Raw genomic sequence first — 16,906 nt, 5'->3', positions numbered from 1 at the left:
GTGTGTAAATAGCTACCTGAGCATGAGCCTGTAAGCAAGGCAGAGGAGCCAGCAAAGAGCATTCTTCCATGGGTCCTGCCTCCAGGTCCCTACCTGGGCTTCCTGCCCTGGACTTCCGTCAACAGAACTGTGACTTATAAGTGTAAGCTGTACAAGTCCTTTCCTCCCCAAGTTGTTTTCAGCCAATGTATTTTACCACAGCAACAGAGAGCAAATTGCATTGGTAATCTACCACATGAAGTTCAAAACTTGGTCCTTTGGGACATCAGCAAACTTGACCAAACATTATTTAGATGGATGGACTAAGAAATAAAAGAGTTGAGAAGACTCAAATCACTAAACAATTCTGAAGAAATAAAAGGGGTCGTAAGAGTATAGGGAAAGCCACATGTCAAACCCACTGAAAAACCTAAATAAAACTATCAAAATCCTCAAATCACAGAAGTCCAAGAGTCCCCTGTCTTGTTTTCAAGACAGGGCCTCACTACAAAGCCTGTCTAGGTTTGAATCCACAGTGTAGAGTAAGCTGGCCTCACACTCAGAGATCTACCTGCCTCTGCCTCCTAGAACTTTGATTAGAGAGAGGTGTTGCAAAACCTGGCCTAGCCACTGTCTCTCTCTTTTTATAATTCTTACATTTTCATTTATTTTGGGGTGAGCATGTTGTGCGTGTGTGCCACAGCACACGGGTGGGAGTCAGAAAATAACTCATGGGAAAGGGGTTTTCTCCTTCTATCATGTGGATCCCATGGACTGAACTCAGGTCATCAGGACTGGGGGCAAGCCCCTCTCCCTGTGCTGCCATCTTGCCAGCTCATGGCTTTTAAATTAAGAGGAAAAAAAATCTGAGACATGTACAGGATCTAATGTGCATGTTTTGCTGCTGAATGTGAGGCACGGGTAATTCCAAACTCCTCTCTCTCTCTCTCTCTCTCTCTCTCCCCCCCCCACCCCCAGATAGGGTTTCTCTGTGTAGTCTTAGTTCTCCTGGAACTCACTCTGTAGCCCAGGCTAGCCTCAGACTTACAGAGATCCCCTTGCCTCTGCCTCCCGAGTGCTGTGGCTAAAGGCCTGTGTCACCACAGTCTGACAGGCTTGTTTTCTTATGATTACAGAACTTGGGAGGTGAAGGCAGGAGGATCAGTTTGAAGTCATTCCTGGCTACACAGCAAGTTCCAGGCCAGCCTGAGATATATGAGACCCTTTCTCAAAAAAAAAAAAAAAAAAAGGCATGTTGGTGACACTGCAACAATCAGAGCACAGAGACAGGAGGATTACTGTGGGCAAGGTCAACCAGATCTATATTACAAAACTTTTCTCAAAATCCAAAAGAAATAACATAGCAGGATAATTAACTGGGTTACATTAGTGACACAGCACTTGTGTCTGCAAACCCTGAAGTCCATTCCCAGGACCAAGTCAGGAAGCAGGTAATATAGCGGTGTTGGCAAACCTCTTTAATCCCAGCACTTGGGAGGCAGAGGCAGGGGGATGGAGCTCTGTGAGTTTGAGACCAGCCTGGTCTATACAGAAAGTTCCAGGACAACGAAAGCTACAGAGAGATCTTGTGGAGGATCAGGGGGAGGTAATCTATACATGTGTGCATGTATGTGTGTGTGTGTGTGTGTGTGTGTGTGTGTGTGTGTGTGTGTGTGTAAAGTATACATTAGTAAGTCTGACAACAGAGACAGGGAGAAGGCTCGCTCGGTGGGTAAAGGCATTGGCCACCAAACCTGGCAACCTGAGGTCAGACTCCCCAAAACCCACATGATGGAAAAAGAGAACTGACTCTCAAAAGTTGTCCTCTGACCTCACACAGGCGGGCTGCAGCACACATGTGCCACTCCCCTTGCTAAATACATAAGTAAATGTGAAACTTCGCAATCAAACCTGGACAGGACAAAAATAGTCCCTGGGGTTACCTCGAGAAGTCAGACTGGTGATTAAGCAGGTTGGAATGTTCACGGAGAGTTTTCTCGGAGAGGCACAGGGCTGAATGACAGCTGATTTAGTCGATTAATAAATAGATTAAATGGTTTAGCAGTACAAAGGTAAATACTTAGAGAGACAATAAAACTCTAACGATAAGACAGGAAGCTGGGGGGGTAGGGGAGGGCAGGGAGCTCACGAACAACTTTTGATCAAAGTCGATAGATGTGACTGATGTAGAATTATGTAACGGGCCACCAAGACGGTTCAGTGGGTGCAAACACGTTTTGCCAGATCTAAGGACATGAGGAGTTTGATCCCTGGGACCGACGTGGTGAGAAGAGAGCTGACTTCTGAAAGTTGCCCTCTGAATTCCAATCGTACGCTCATATACTGTGGTACTCTCTCTCGTGTATACACACACACACACACACACACACACACACACACACACACACACACACACCACACACTAAATAAATAAATAAATAAATAAATAAATAAATAAATAAATGTATTTACAAAAACAATATAATTGCAAGTAGAACTCTTGTCACTGCCTAGCCTACTGTCCTTTGAAGTGTCCCCAAATAAACCTGATTTTTGACACCAAAGGAACATTGGGCCATCAGGACAACCAAGTTTCCCTAGGCAGAATGACAAGAACAAGTTAGGCAGTGAGAAACTATGCTGGGTGCGGGGCCACGCCTTTGATCCCCTCTCGTGGGAGGCTGAGTGGGGAAGGGTTGTGAATTCCAGCCAGCCTTGGTGACCCTGTCTCTAAATAAATAAATAAACACACAAACTAGAGGACTGGGGATGTGGCTCCGTTGGGTAGAGCGCTTGCTGGCTGCCACATACATTGTGTGTGGCAGCATAACTATCCATTAGAGATGATTATTGACAATCATGCTGATTAAGCCAATTAAAAGTTGAGAGCCTGCCTTATTTTTTTTCCTCCTTTGAAGGGAAGCAGAGGACATCCGAGCTCAGCGATCCAGAGTTTTTGAAGGCAAAACAACCAATGAAAATCATACTCTGCATCAAAGTTAGAGAAGGGGTAGAGTAGCATTCGTTCCTGGCAGAGCATGGCAATCATCTTTTTTTTTTTTTTTTTTTTTGTGGTTCTTTTTTTCGGAGCTGGGGACCGAACCCAGGGCCTTGCGCTTCCTAGGCAAGCGCTCTACCACTGAGCTAAATCCCCAGCCCCGCATGGCAATCATCTTAGACATCACTTGCTAACTGGGGGAGTGTGCAAAGTTGGCCTTGTGTGTGGCCTGGCATCCTTGGGCCAGCGAGAGCTCCTAGCTTAGCATTTCTGTGACGTTAGGGATACCAAGGTGGGGTGTTGAGTGGCCCTGACCCATTGCTGGTTCTGTATTAGGACATGGTGGGGATCTCCTTTGCTAACCAACCCCTCCACAAACATGTCACTAAATACAATCTCATTTTATTCTTACTCAGACCATCTCTGAGGTCAACCTTCATTATCAAGGCAATCGAATAGGCAGGAAGCCAAAACAGGCAAAGACATCACCCACAGATAATGACTGCTTACCGCCTAAGTGTCATCAGGTAGTAAGCTCCGGACTTTATAGAAGAACTGTAACCTTGAAGCCAGGGTGTGTAATGAATTACCCACCCCTTCTGTGACTTTAGAAAAGTATCTCCCAGAGATGGGAAGATGCCTCCATGATTAAAGTGCTGGCCATAGAAGCGTGAGAGCCATAGTTTGTAACCTCAGGTGCCAGGTGAATGCTAAGTGTGTGTAGTAGGCTGCCTGGTTAGTAAGAGGAGCCACATCGGTGAGCTCTGGGTTTGATTGAGTGACCCTGCCTCAAGGAATAAGATAGATCCAATTAAGGATGATCCCTGACATCCCCATGCCCGCCATCCACAACAGAAAATGGGATAAAACACTGTCCCAAAGCAACTGTGATGAGGACAGGGTTGACTTGGCTTAGAGGTTACAGTCCGTCATCAGGGGAGACCAAGGCAGGAACCTGGAGGCAGAAATGGAAGCACGGATCGAGAAAGAACACCACTTTCTGGCTTGCTGTCTTAGCTTCCTCAGGCTGCTTTTCTTATAGAGTCCAGACGTATCCATGCACCCACAGTGGTCTGAACCCTCCTAGATCAGTTGGCAATTAAGAAAATATCCCGCGGACATTCCCGCCGGTCAATCTAATGGATGCAGTTCCTCTACTGGGTTTCCCACCCAGATATGTCTAGGTTTGTGAAAACCACAACAGCTCTCTTCCCTCATTTTGACTCTACCTATATGTCTCTCTACTTCTCTGGTTCTCTTGAGCCTCAGTGGGGGTTGGAGGTGGGGATTAAAAGATGTTGTGTCTTCGGCATTTTAGAGAGGGATGCAGATACAGGATGTCCAGCTCTGGAGGGAGAACTGGAGATAACTTTGTGTTTTCCGAGGGCCTTTCCTCATTTTTCTAGGACCCCGTGGCTTTTATGATAGCTAGCTTTAAGGGTCAACTTGACACAACCTACAGTCACCTGAGAAAAGAGTCACGATGTGGGATTACTTACACTGAGTCTATTACTTACACTGAGTTGGCCAGCATCCCTGTGAGATTGTCTTAAGGTAACTGACGTGGAAAGACTGAGCCCACTGTGGGCAGCACCATCCCCTGAGCTGTGTAAGAGTGGAGAAATCTAGCTGGGCAAGCGAGTGAACCACATGCATCTCTTCGTCTCTAGTCTTGACCATGGATGTGACGTGACTGGTTGTGCCCTCCTACTGTGACGATCCCACAGTAGTGCATAGTAGCCTGAAGTGGTAGAGAGAGCTAAAATAATCCCTTCTCTGTTAAGCTGGTTTTTTTTTTTTTGTTGTTGTTGTTTTTTTTTTACTTAGTGTGTTTCACCATAGCAACAGAAATGGAAGTAGAACTGCTCTCAAAGATTGATTCCAAAACAAAGAATCCTCCCAGATCACTCTCTGGAGTGGGCAGGGACCGAAGGGCGGGCCTGAGAGCCACAGGTATCCTGGTAAGACAGGAAGGTAAAAGGAAGTGAGTGATAAGTACTTCTTAGCCTCACTCTCCACCACCCAAACTTGCCTCCCCTCCCCTCCCCTTCCTCCCCAACTCACTTGGAAACCCCAAGAGCTCAACATCAAGATGAGTGGGGAATCCTAAGCAGCAAGCATTTTATGCTACATCCTCACTAGGAAACGTATCAAGAGCCAGAGAAAGGAAAGCTACAGAGAAGGTCTGGGCCATGGACAAGTGGAAGCTAAGCAGGGGAAAAGGTGCTCAGAGGCTCAGGGTGGTCGGAGTCCAAGTTAAACTCCTTCTGTTAACTCCGTGATGATGCCCTCTCACCTCTCCTGGGCACAATGGCCAAATACCTGCGGTCACTGAAGTCATAGCTCAAAGCTAAAGCACTTGCCCAGCATGCATCAGGCCTGATGACCCAAGTTCCATCCCCTGAACACACATCATAGAAAGAGAGATCCCACTCCCAAAACTTACCTCGGACCACAACACACGCGACATGGCACACTTGTGCACACAGAGAGAAAGAAAGAGAGGAGACTGTAAATAAATGTCAAAATACAATATTTTAAATAAGATAAAAGATATTCCAAAGTGATATTCCTGCCATTATATAAAAGACAGTCCCCCCGCCCCCCTCAGTCATCCAGGTTTCAAAAGAGTAATCCATTGTTCAGGCTTCTCCTGAAGTAATGGGACATTGTCTTCCTTGACTTTCCCTGTGCTCAGCAGGGATAATAAAAACCCAGAATTTTCCACATCCTAAACCAACATCCTCTACCACTGAGCCGAGCCCACAGCCCTGGGTGATTCTAGGCAGTGACTCTACCACTGAGCCACGCCCCCAGCCTCTCACTAGGGGATTCTAGGCAGATGCTCTACCACTGAGCCACGCCCCCAGCCTCTCACTAGGGGATTCTAGGCAAGGGCTCTACCACTGAGCCACGCCCCCAGCCCCTCACTGGGGGATGCTAGGCAGGGGCTCTACCACTGAGCCACGCCCCCAGCCCCTCACTGGGGGATGCTAGGCAGGGGCTCTACCACTGAGCCACGCCCCCAGCCCCTCACTGGGGGATGCTAGGCAGGGGCTCTACCACTGAGCCACGCCCCAGCCCTTCCCTGGGGGATTCTAGGCAGGGGCTCTACCACTGAGCCACACCCCTACCCTTGAATTTTAGGACATCTTTAAGTAAGGGACATATGTCCCTTGTCTGGCCTCAGATTTCCACTCTTGTAGAGCTGCAACCTAGATTTATAGGAATCACTCATGGCTGCTTCAGACAACCCCCAAGTCTTGGGCCGAACTAACCTAAGATGACGTTGGTCAGAGCCCATCCCTCTCTTTCTGTCCTGGAAGAGCCTAAGTCAGGACCTAGTGTCCCCAGAACAGAACTTCCCTGTTTAGGACCCCCTTGTCCTTCACCTCTCCCACTCCACAGTGCCCTCAAACAACTCCGCTCTGTGCCTTCTCTAATAGCCTTAAAAACACCCAAACAGCGCCCTCCAGTGGACAACCAAGGTATGACATGAGAATCCATTCAAATCCTAGCCAACCAGAAGGGAGCACAGGTTACAAACTTGGAATGCGGATTTTGTGAAAGAAATGGGGCTTCTTCCAAATCCGAAGATTTTAGATGTGTTTCAGGCCTGTGATGACAAAGACAAAGGAAGGCGTCATTTAGAATTTAGCAAATAGATAATGTCCCCTAGTATGTGGTCTTCCTTCTTCCTATTATTAAGACAGCCAAGGGACTGACAAGATGGCTTAGTGGTTAGAGGGACTGGCTACCAAGACCTGTGTTCCATCCCTAGGACCCATGTGATAGAAGACAGCTGGTCCCCATAGGTTACCTTTTGACCTCTGCACATACACAGAATACAGAAGTCAGACGTAACTACAATGTTTCAGATACAGTCCAATTTTAGATGAGTCTAAACATATCTGGACCTCGTAGGCCAGGCTGGCCTCGAACTCCAGATCCTCCTGCCTCTGCCTCCTTCAGCAAATCCTACCGGCCTGCGCCACCAGAACCGGCACTGGACCTCATTCATAGCAAACAACGCCTTAGAATTACGCCATGGCCAGTCAAGGAGTGTGTGTCAGTTTCCAGGAAACAGCTTTAAACCGAGCAACAATGTCATTCATTCTGTTTTTGGGGGGAGCGCAGGTGTGATGGCTGACACTCCAATATCCTCATTACACCGTATGTTGGAAGTCACTTGCTGAAGATGGACAAGATCCTAGGAAGACGCTAGGAAAGGAAACACCAGTTTCCTTGTAAAAGCAACTGATCCCTGACACAGAGCTGTTCCCTCCTCCCCTCCCCCTCTGCCTCCCCCTACCCCTCTCCCTCCTCCTCACACTTATTTACGGGGGGTAGGGTGCCTTTCAGTGAATTGGTTCTCTACTTCCACCACGTGGGTTCTAAGTATGGAACTTCATTTATTTATTTATTTATTTATTTTTCCCCCGGAGCTGGGGACTGAACCCAGGGCCTTGCGATTGCTAGGCAAGTGCTCTACCATTGAGCTAAATCCCCAACCCCTGGAACTTCATTTATAATGTTCGGTGATGAACGCCTTGACTGACTGGGTCACCTCACCCACCTCTTCCTGTCCTTTTGCTTACTAAGTCATCTAAGCTATTATGGGTTTATGATAACCCTGAGGCCCACAGATAGCTTATTCTTGTCCCAGGATCTTTCCTTCGGTGCAACGAACTCGTAATTACAAAGGTCAAGAGATTAAATGGCCCAGCGTCACCTGTTTTTGGAACAATTGGGGCAAAGGAACAAGACACTGTCACTAACTGGACGCTGTTTATGGGCTAAAAGTCTCTGAGCTTCAAGACTAGACAGGACTGGGCTTTTTCGTCTTCCATTTCCCTTCATGGTTTTAGTAATCTAGCATTACCACGCTCAGAAGCCGAGTCAGACTCTTTCCCTCCCACAGCAACGGTAACACACCCTTGTCTGTCCCTCTTTCCTGAGACCAGAAAAGAGATATCAAGGGCTGGTCCCACCCCAGGCCTCAAGGCCGGAATGACGCCTCTGGCGCCACCTGGCGATAGTGTTATAAGTCAGCGCGGACCGTCGCGGGTGAGCTGGACTGCAGAAGAGTTTCCCGGCATGCAGTGGCCAGGTTCTCCAGGGACAGAAGGGTTGGAGGGGAGAGGGGGGATGTCGCAGTTTGGAGAAATAAAAATCGCACATCTGGGTGAGGTTGGACTCTGCGCTGGTGTCTCTTGGGCCAGCCTTCTGCAAGACAGCGCGCCCTTGCCCCTTGCTCGGAGGAAGTGACCATGAGTGTCTGGGGCTCGAAGGAAAGATCCCGGCGTCCACAGCGAGCATGCGTGCACGTGTCCCCCCTACCCCCATCGATCCACGCAGCGCCCCACATCGCGTGCGCGCACGCACGTCCCCACGCTCGCGCGTGCAGGCCAGTCACCCACGCAGCAGCGGTCCGCAGGCTCCAGATGCCCCCACCCACCCCGTGAGCCGGTTGTCCCTTTCACGTAGTGATCCCGCGTGGGCACAAAACTGCATACTTCCCACCGTCACTCGTGTGCAGTTAGGTGGGAGACTCGCTAGAAGGCTGGGCGTGTGGTCTAAGGGACTCTCGAATAGGCTGGGGGCTCCAAGGGCAGGCCGCTCCCACCTGCTAGCCACAACGACCAATGAAAGCTTGGCCCGGTGATGTCATAGCCTGGCCGGACCCTTGTGATGACAGCCGGAGGTCACCGGTCAGGGGAATTAGCTCAAGCCCACCCTCGGGGGTTCCGGAAGTTTCCACTGCTACTGCAGAGTGCAGCCTCTCCCCCACAGCCTTCTGCGTTCCACTATGTGGCCTGGCTTCTCAGCTGTCCCCGTGTCACCTCTTCTTGCCCTCAGGGGTCTCTTCCTATAAGGAAGAGCCTATGTTTCTGTATCTGTTCCCACAGGTGTCATTTCGTCTCCACAGAGATGGCCCACCACATCATCTTTTCTACCAGTGTCAGCTGAGGGGGTCCTCAGCCAGGCTTTCTCGTGTCTCTTCTCTTATTACCGCCCCCACCCCCCGCCCCGTGCTTTGTCGTGGTTACAGATGCTCAAGTATTAGGCCTCTGATCTTTCTGGATTAGAGCTGTCAGTGTGTCCTTCCGTCCGTGAAAGTCGGTCTGTCTGTGACTTGTCACCGCAGGAGACTGTCGCCTGCGTGAGCGGTGTCTGGTGTCTCCGCAGGCTGCGGTCCGTCTGTCACGTGGGTGTCTGCCCCACCGCTGCGGGTCTGCGGGTCTGTGGGTCTGTCTGAATCCACCACTGGAGTGTGTCTGGGCCCCCGCTCCCCGGGGTCTCGGGACTTGACGGGAGGGAGAAGGGGAGGTGGCAGCCCGGGGGAGCGGGGAGGGGCGGGGGCGGAGACAGTGGGCGGGCGGGGGCGCCGTGCGGCCCGGAGGGGTGTGTGCGGGGGGCCGGAGGCGGCTGTCACTGTCGGCTCAGCCTGCGCCGGGGAACATTGGCCGCCTCCAGCTCCCGGCGCGGCCCGACCCGGCCCGGCTTGGCCGCCTCAGGTGAGTCTCCCAACCCACCCGGGACCCTCCACCGGTTCGAGACCAATCCGCTTTCTGGGGGAACCGTGCGATCCTGGAACGATCGAAGCCCCCCAACAGAGCTCGTACTGCACCTCCTGCCCCGCGGGGCCTGCCCAGAGGGGCCCCTCCTCTGCCTCGCACTCCTCTGAAACTCCCGCTAGCCGCTGCATACTTACTGATGATGCTCGCTGGGCCGGCCGCTGCCTCTGCGCTCCCTTCCTGCAGGGACCCCCCCCTGAAGGCCCCTTCCCCACTCTTTTCAAAGTCTGGGGACATTGGAAGACGCCCCCTGTTTGGGGCGGAGCCCAAACTGCGCAGGTTACTGACATCCCGAATGCACCACCCCATCCTGAGGGCTGCGACCCTAATTAGGGTCCCTACCCAACTGAGCCCCTTGCCAGCCCCTTGCCAGCTCCCCTCCTGCAGAGTCTCTCTCTCTCTCTCTCTCTCTCTCTCTCTCTCTCTCTCTCTCTCTGGAGGCGCAGCGGAAGCCCCGAGTTATAATTAGCCCCACTCGGGTTTCCTGGTTAATCTCCAACAAGGCCACTATCCCCAGATCCAGGCGACCAGGACTGGCTGGGTGATGGGTGAACGCCCGGAGGGGGTAGTTCCGACCCGGGGAATTTTGATCTCTTGGCTGGAGAAGCCGGAACTACAGCAGCTGTTGCCCCCAAAATAGCGCCCCTGCCTTTGCTGCGGGGATCTCCGGAGCTCCCGGAACACAGACGTCCTGGCTCGCCCTTCAATCCCCTCTGCGATGCTCCTGATCCTCCAGATACCCCCACACCAAGGCTCGGGCGGGGAGCTCTGGCCTCTTCTTGGTCTCTACTGCTCCCGGTTGGCAGCGGAGGGCATTGCAATATGGGGATGCAATTGGGGTTTGAGTTCTGGTGAGCCCCTCAAAGGGCTAGTGAGCCAGTTGGCTGGAGTCAGGCGAGAGGGGTGCGGCTGGTGTAAAACAAACGGGTACCAACCGGCCGTACCAGAAAGAAGACGAGGCGGAGCAGGGTGGGGCAAGGTGTGGACTGGACAAGATTCCAAGATGCCTTCAGAACCTGAGACTCCTGATACCTTGAATGCCCAACCCACTCCCCAGAAGGCTTTGGCCAACGCAGGAGAGGCTTGGGCTGTGCTTTCTTATAACTTGCAAGCTCCTGAAGGGCCCCACCCATCTCTGAGAGCCCCGTACCTGTCCTGGGGCCTTTCCAACCCTGTGCTGTACACTAGGGGTCTTAGCCCAAGCCGCCGGGGAGAGGTATGGGAGGCCTTAAAACTTGCTGGGTCAGGGAGACTATGTATTTAGTCAGTCTTATCTCAGTTGGCTGCATTTGTCATGGTATGGGTGTGTGTGTGTGTCTGTCTGATCTTGTGTTTGTCTGCCTGTGTCTCGTCTCCTAGCTTGACTCCGTTTCTCCCCTCCCCTTACCAATCTGCCCCACCCCTCTGCAACTCCTTGATAACCCTCGGACAAGACTGTTTCTTAATCTCCCGCTGAGCTGCTTTTGCCTTTCTTTTTCCCAGCAGACACCAGCCAGTCCTGGCAGTCATGAGGCCTCCCTGGTACCCCCTGCATACACCCTCCCTGGCTTCTCCACTCCTCTTCCTCCTCCTCTCCCTCCTGGGAGGAGGGGCAAGGGCTGAGGGCCGGGAAGACCCTCAGCTGCTGGTGAGGGTTCGAGGGGGCCAGCTGAGGGGCATCCGCCTGAAGGCCCCTGGAGGCCCAGTCTCAGCTTTTCTGGGCATCCCCTTTGCAGAGCCACCTGTGGGCTCACGTAGATTTATGCCACCAGAGCCCAAGCGGCCCTGGTCAGGAATATTGGATGCTACCACCTTCCAAAATGTCTGCTACCAATACGTGGACACCCTGTACCCTGGGTTTGAGGGTACCGAGATGTGGAACCCCAATCGAGAGCTGAGTGAAGACTGCCTTTATCTTAATGTGTGGACACCATACCCCAGGCCTACTTCTCCCACACCTGTCCTCATCTGGATCTATGGGGGTGGTTTCTACAGTGGAGCATCCTCCTTGGACGTGTATGACGGCCGTTTCCTGGCCCAGGTTGAGGGAACCGTGTTGGTATCTATGAACTACCGAGTGGGAACCTTTGGCTTCTTGGCTCTACCAGGAAGCAGAGACGCCCCTGGCAATGTAGGCCTGCTGGATCAACGGCTTGCCTTGCAATGGGTACAAGAAAATATCGCAGCCTTTGGGGGAGACCCAATGTCAGTGACTCTGTTTGGGGAGAGTGCAGGTGCAGCCTCAGTGGGCATGCACATTCTGTCCCTGCCCAGCAGGAGCCTCTTCCACAGGGCTGTCCTGCAGAGTGGCACACCCAACGGGCCCTGGGCCACTGTGAGTGCGGGAGAGGCCAGGCGCAGGGCCACACTGCTGGCCCGCCTTGTGGGCTGTCCCCCAGGTGGCGCTGGTGGCAATGACACCGAGCTGATATCCTGCTTGAGGACAAGGCCCGCTCAGGACCTGGTGGACCACGAGTGGCATGTGCTGCCTCAAGAAAGTATCTTCCGGTTTTCCTTCGTGCCTGTGGTGGACGGGGATTTCCTCAGTGACACGCCGGAGGCCCTCATCAATACTGGAGATTTTCAAGACCTGCAGGTGACTAATGGCTGACAGGGGCAGACCAGATTCTTCTGGGTTTCATCCATCCTTCCCCTTTCCCAGGGACCCAGGCATGAGGGCTTACCGCAGATCCACTGTTAGAGGTCCAAGTTTGTGGGTCCCAAAGTCAGTTCTTCCCTGCCGAGTGTTCAGATCCCAAAGTGGTTGCCAGGCGAAAAAGAAACTATGGGTATAATTTTTTTTTCTTCCTCCATGCTTTGTCCCTCCCTCCCCAGCTCTCCGTTCTACGCAATTCTGGCTTTGTATTGGTCCGTCTCTCTGGCTATTAGTTTGCTCATTGGTCTGTCTGCCTGTCTATCATCTCTCCATCCTTTTCCCCCCATCTCCAACTATCCTCAGGTGCTGGTGGGTGTGGTGAAGGACGAGGGCTCCTACTTTCTGGTTTACGGGGTCCCAGGCTTCAGCAAAGACAATGAATCTCTCATCAGCCGGGCCCAGTTCCTGGCTGGGGTGCGGATCGGTGTACCCCAAGCGAGTGACCTGGCGGCCGAGGCTGTGGTCCTGCATTATACAGACTGGCTGCACCCTGAGGACCCTGCCCACCTGAGAGATGCCATGAGTGCGGTGGTAGGCGACCACAACGTTGTGTGCCCTGTGGCCCAGCTGGCTGGGCGACTGGCTGCCCAAGGGGCTCGGGTCTATGCCTACATCTTTGAACACCGTGCCTCCACATTGACTTGGCCCCTCTGGATGGGGGTGCCCCATGGCTATGAAATCGAGTTCATCTTTGGGCTCCCCCTGGATCCCTCACTGAACTACACCGTGGAGGAGAGAATCTTTGCTCAGCGACTTATGAAATACTGGACCAATTTTGCCCGCACAGGGTCAGTGGTATTGGAGTGGGGATGGTCTCTGGGGGCCCAGGGGAGAGGGGGTGCCCATGGATGGTTGTGAAAAAAGGAAGAAATACCCACAAAGGAAAGGGGATGGAGAGAAAGCCACAGGTGATGTGGGCAGAACAAGAGACAAAAACTGCTAGAGACCTTTAATCCCAGTACACCAGAGACAGAGGACATTCTGATCTATATAGTTCCAGACTAGCAGGGACTACAAGGCGAGGGCCCCTGTAAGGGCTGGGAATGGGGCGAGTGCTGGAAGTATGGCTCAGTGGTAGAAGGCTGAAAAGCACACGGATGTGAGGCCACCCCAGCGCTCTAAAAGACAGCAAGACAACTGGTAGTCAACGGGTGAAAGGGATTGCTGTGCAAGCCTGACTATCTCAGTTGGATCCTTAAAATCCACAGAAAGGTAGAGAGAACCAACTACCCTCTGACCTCCAAATCTCTCCCTCCCTCCGTCTTTCTGTCCCTCTCCCTCCTCCGTCTGTTTCTGTTTCTGTCTCTGTCTCTCTCTGCCTCTCTCTGTCTCTATCTCTGTCTCTCTCTGTCTCTCTCTGTCTCTCTCTGTCTCTCTCTCTCTCTCACACACACACACAGAGCTGGGGGAATAATGATAATTAATATTATCTTAAAGATAAGATAGAGAAAGAAGACAGAGCTTTGGGGGCACGTAGCCCAGTAAAGTATTTACTTGTCCAGCACATATCCTTAGGTGCATCAGTTTTTGTGTTACCCAAAATAAAAGTAATATTTGTAGATACAGGACTGTACTTAAACCTACACAGCTAAATGCCCAACCCTAGAATTTTTATTTTAAAATAGGATCTCACTATGTAGCACTGGCTACCCTGGAATTCTTCATGTAGATCAGGCTAGCCTCAACTCAGAAAAATTAACCTGCCTCTGCCTCCCGGGTGCTGGGTTTAAAGCCTGTAGTACGACACAAAGCTAGAAATTGCTTTTTTTTAATGGAAGGGGAAAATAAAAAAAAAAAATGGAATAAGGAAACAAAGGGAAGTGGAGAAAGAGATAGTGATGTCCAGTGGAAAGAAAACTTCTCTAGGAGGTGGAAGGTACTTAAAATGAGAAGGCAACCTGGTGTCCCCGCACTCTGGGAAACTGAGGCAGAAAGAAGCATTGCCAAATTAACTCTCTCTCTCTCTCTCTCTCTCTCTCTCTCTCTCTCACACACACACACACACACACACACACACACACACACACACACACACACACAAGGAGCGGGGCTGGCTGGAGGCGGTAGGGAGAAGAAAGGTGGCAGAGGAAGAGCTGAAGTGAAGAGGGGCCAGAGTCAGGAAGAGGATTCACGTCTTCATTCCTTATTCCTCTGGGCAGGCTGAGATTTCCCTTTCCTTCCTCAGAGACCCCAATGACCCTCGAGACTCTAAGTCTCCACGGTGGCCACCGTACACCACTGCCGCGCAGCAATACGTGAGCCTGAACCTGAAGCCTTTGGAGGTGCGGCGGGGACTGCGCGCCCAGACCTGCGCCTTCTGGAATCGTTTTCTCCCCAAATTGCTCAGCGCCACAGGTAGGCGCGGGGTGGGGAAGCAGGGAATGCACCAGGCGGCAAGGGTTGGAAGGACGGGAGAGAGAAAAGGTGGAAAACACAGGATGTAATCCCTCTCTTCTCCACCTCCCCCAGCCACAGAGGTTCCCTGCACCTGCCCAAGCCCCGCCCATGGGGAGGCTGCCCCGAGGCCAGGGCCCGCCTTATCCCTGTCACTTCTCTTCTTCCTTTTCCTCCTCCACTCCGGGCTTCGGCGGCTCTAACTACATATAACCCTTGCCCCTTCTGGCTTCAGAGCATACTTACTCTAGAGTGTGACTGAGGAGAAGGGCCCCCTCTCAGGGATATAGCACCCCACTCCATTCTCAAGCCGAGACAAAATGAACAGACTCAGGGATCTTTGTTTAAACAAAAATTCAAAAACACAGGGTTTTTTTTTTTTTAATGTAAAATTACCCTTTGGAGCTTGAGCCTGATGTTGAGGGGAGAAGGATCTGGGGCTAGTCGGCGTAGCCAATGGGCCTTATAATCGCCAACCATTTCTGTTTCTTCTTTCTTTTCCCTACCAACCCATGGACCCTCCTCCCACTCTGATCCTGTCCCTCCCCTCGGTCTTCCGGTGATTTTTCTCCTCCTCTCTCCTTCCTGCTACACTTCACCTCTACCTTCATTCTCCGGATCATCCACTGTTCTCTTCCCACCGCCCCACTCGGCCTCCGACAATGCGTGTACGCCGGCGCACTCACGATCGATCTCCACTACCCGACCTGTTCCGTTTCTTCCTCCTACTCTTGCGGGGTGCCCTGGCCGTAGACACGCTGGACGAGGCGGAGCGCCAGTGGAAGGCCGAGTTCCACCGCTGGAGCTCCTACATGGTGCACTGGAAGAACCAGTTCGACCACTATAGCAAGCAGGAACGCTGCTCAGACCTGTGACCCCTTGGGGGACCCCAGGTCCTGCCGTCCTGCCCGAGCCCCTGATTGTATATACTATTTATTTAAGGGCTGGGATATAATACAACCGAGCCCCCAGGCCCTGTCCACCCCGCCCCGACTTCCTCCCACTAGGGGATCCTCATCTTCTGCATGTTTTGGGCTGAGCTCCCCTCCCCGCGGTGCCTTCGCCCCTCTGGGCCGCCAATAAACTGTTACAGCTACTAGAGTCTGTGCTACCGGCGGGAACTTGGGGCGGGGACCAGGTCACGGAGACGCTAGGAACAGAAGCCTCCGGATTGGTGAGCACTGATGTACCCTGCCCGCAGCATCCGGCGGAAGTAAGCACTAGGTCCGCCCTAGGGGCGGAGCTTGCGACTGCGCTGCAAGGCTGGTTTGCCGGCGCCTTTTAGAGAGCTCGGAAGTCGGTGTCAACTTGTGGAATGACCTCTCCTGCTACTACGCTGTTTGGTATGAGTTCCCCTGCCCTAGCTAATCCCAGAAAACACCAAGAACCCGGAGTCCGCCCTGCCTCGGTGACAGCTGCTCTACCGAGCACCCTGGAGCTGCTAAAGGACGTGCACCTGGGCCTGGCTGTACCCTGCCAGGATCCCGCCCGACTGGCTCTCCTCTCAGGCCACTACCTTTACTATCACTACGGTTGCGATGGACTGGATGACCGCGGCTGGGGATGCGGCTACCGCACCCTGCAGACTCTGTGCTCCTGGCCAGAGGGCCAGTCCTCCGGCGTGCCTGGACTGGCAGCCTTGCAGGGAGCCCTAGAGGACATGGGCGACAAGCCCCCCGGTTTCCGGGGCTCCCGGAACTGGATCGGCTGTGTAGAGGCCAGTCTCTGTCTAGAGCACTTTGGAGGACCTCAGGGACGCCTGTACCACTTGCCCCGCGGAGCAGAGCTTAGGGGAGAACTGGAGCGGCTTTATTCACACTTCACAGCGGGTGGGGGCCCAGTAATGGTGGGAGGAGATGCAGATGCTCAGTCCAAGGCCCTGCTGGGAATCTGTGAGGGGCCAGATATGGAAGTCTATGTCTTGATACTGGACCCACACTACTGGGGCACTCCAAAAAACCGTTGTGAATTGCAAGCTGCTGGATGGGTGGGCTGGCAAAAGGTAAACCATGTCTTTGATTCCAATTCGTTCTACAACCTGTGCTTGACCAGACCTATCTGAACCAACACGCCCTGTCTGCACTGTCGGATAGAGCCCAGAACTGAGACTGATCAGACATCTATTTACTTCTCACAGGCCCTCCCCCCAACAGCAGACAAGTCTCTTTCAGCATCAAAAGTTTGGGTCAGGCACGATGGCCGGGCAGGTGAATCTGAGTTCAGAGTCAACCTGGTATACCCCACAAGTTCTAGGTCAGCCGGGGTGAAGACACTGTTCTGAAAATGGTAATAAATTGGCATAATTCAGCTTCCTATGGCGCA

The 16,906-nt window shown here is 52.5% G+C and overlaps 2 protein-coding genes and 1 long non-coding RNA gene across 10 annotated transcripts; 2 read left to right on the top strand and 1 right to left on the bottom strand.

The window, feature by feature from the left end:
* Nucleotides 1-4,390: 4,390 nt before the first annotated feature.
* Nucleotides 4,391-9,962, bottom strand: LOC148002279 (uncharacterized). Its single transcript, XR_015634736.1, has 3 exons — nt 9,693-9,962; nt 5,424-6,593; nt 4,391-4,935 (listed from the first exon to the last, which is right to left on the bottom strand). It is a non-coding gene; the product is annotated as an uncharacterized LOC148002279 (long non-coding RNA).
* Ache (acetylcholinesterase) lies at nt 9,409-16,906 on the top strand. Of its 8 annotated transcripts, none has more exons than XM_087579465.1 (5): nt 9,409-9,495; nt 11,041-12,130; nt 12,494-12,978; nt 14,376-14,545; nt 15,338-16,897. In XM_087579465.1, exons 2-5 carry the CDS (start codon nt 11,063-11,065, stop codon nt 15,457-15,459), a joined length of 1,845 nt encoding a protein of 614 aa, XP_087435591.1. In that variant the 5' UTR covers nt 9,409-9,495; nt 11,041-11,062; the 3' UTR covers nt 15,460-16,897. The 8 variants fall into 8 exon arrangements, with proteins under 8 accessions (XP_087435591.1, XP_087435589.1, XP_087435594.1 ...); XM_087579463.1 differs by having other exon boundaries at nt 14,660-16,897; XM_087579468.1 differs by having other exon boundaries at nt 12,370-12,978.
* On the top strand, nt 15,868-16,895 carry Ufsp1 (UFM1-specific peptidase 1). Its single transcript, NM_001419535.2, has one exon. The coding sequence runs from the start codon at nt 16,017-16,019 to the stop codon at nt 16,644-16,646; it is 630 nt and encodes a 209-aa protein (NP_001406464.2). The 5' UTR covers nt 15,868-16,016; the 3' UTR covers nt 16,647-16,895.

This window comes from Rattus norvegicus, chromosome 12 (assembly GCF_021556685.1).
Source record: "Rattus norvegicus strain SHRSP/BbbUtx chromosome 12, alternate assembly SHRSP_T2T, whole genome shotgun sequence".
In the NCBI taxonomy this organism is placed as follows: Eukaryota; Metazoa; Chordata; class Mammalia; order Rodentia; family Muridae; genus Rattus; species Rattus norvegicus.
Note: the sequence above shows the minus strand (reverse complement) of the source record. Positions and strands in the feature narration are given on the sequence as shown.

Coding starts and splice junctions, on each gene's coding strand:
- Ache (XM_087579463.1), top strand. CDS start 11,063: ATGAGGCCTCCCTGGTACCCCCTGCATACACCCTCCCTGGCTTCTCCA. Junction 12,131..12,493: donor GAGATTTTCAAGACCTGCAG/GTGACTAATGGC, acceptor AACTATCCTCAG/GTGCTGGTGGGTGTGGTGAA. Junction 14,546..14,659: donor CAAATTGCTCAGCGCCACAG/GTAGGCGCGGGG, acceptor CACCTCCCCCAG/CCACAGAGGTTCCCTGCACC.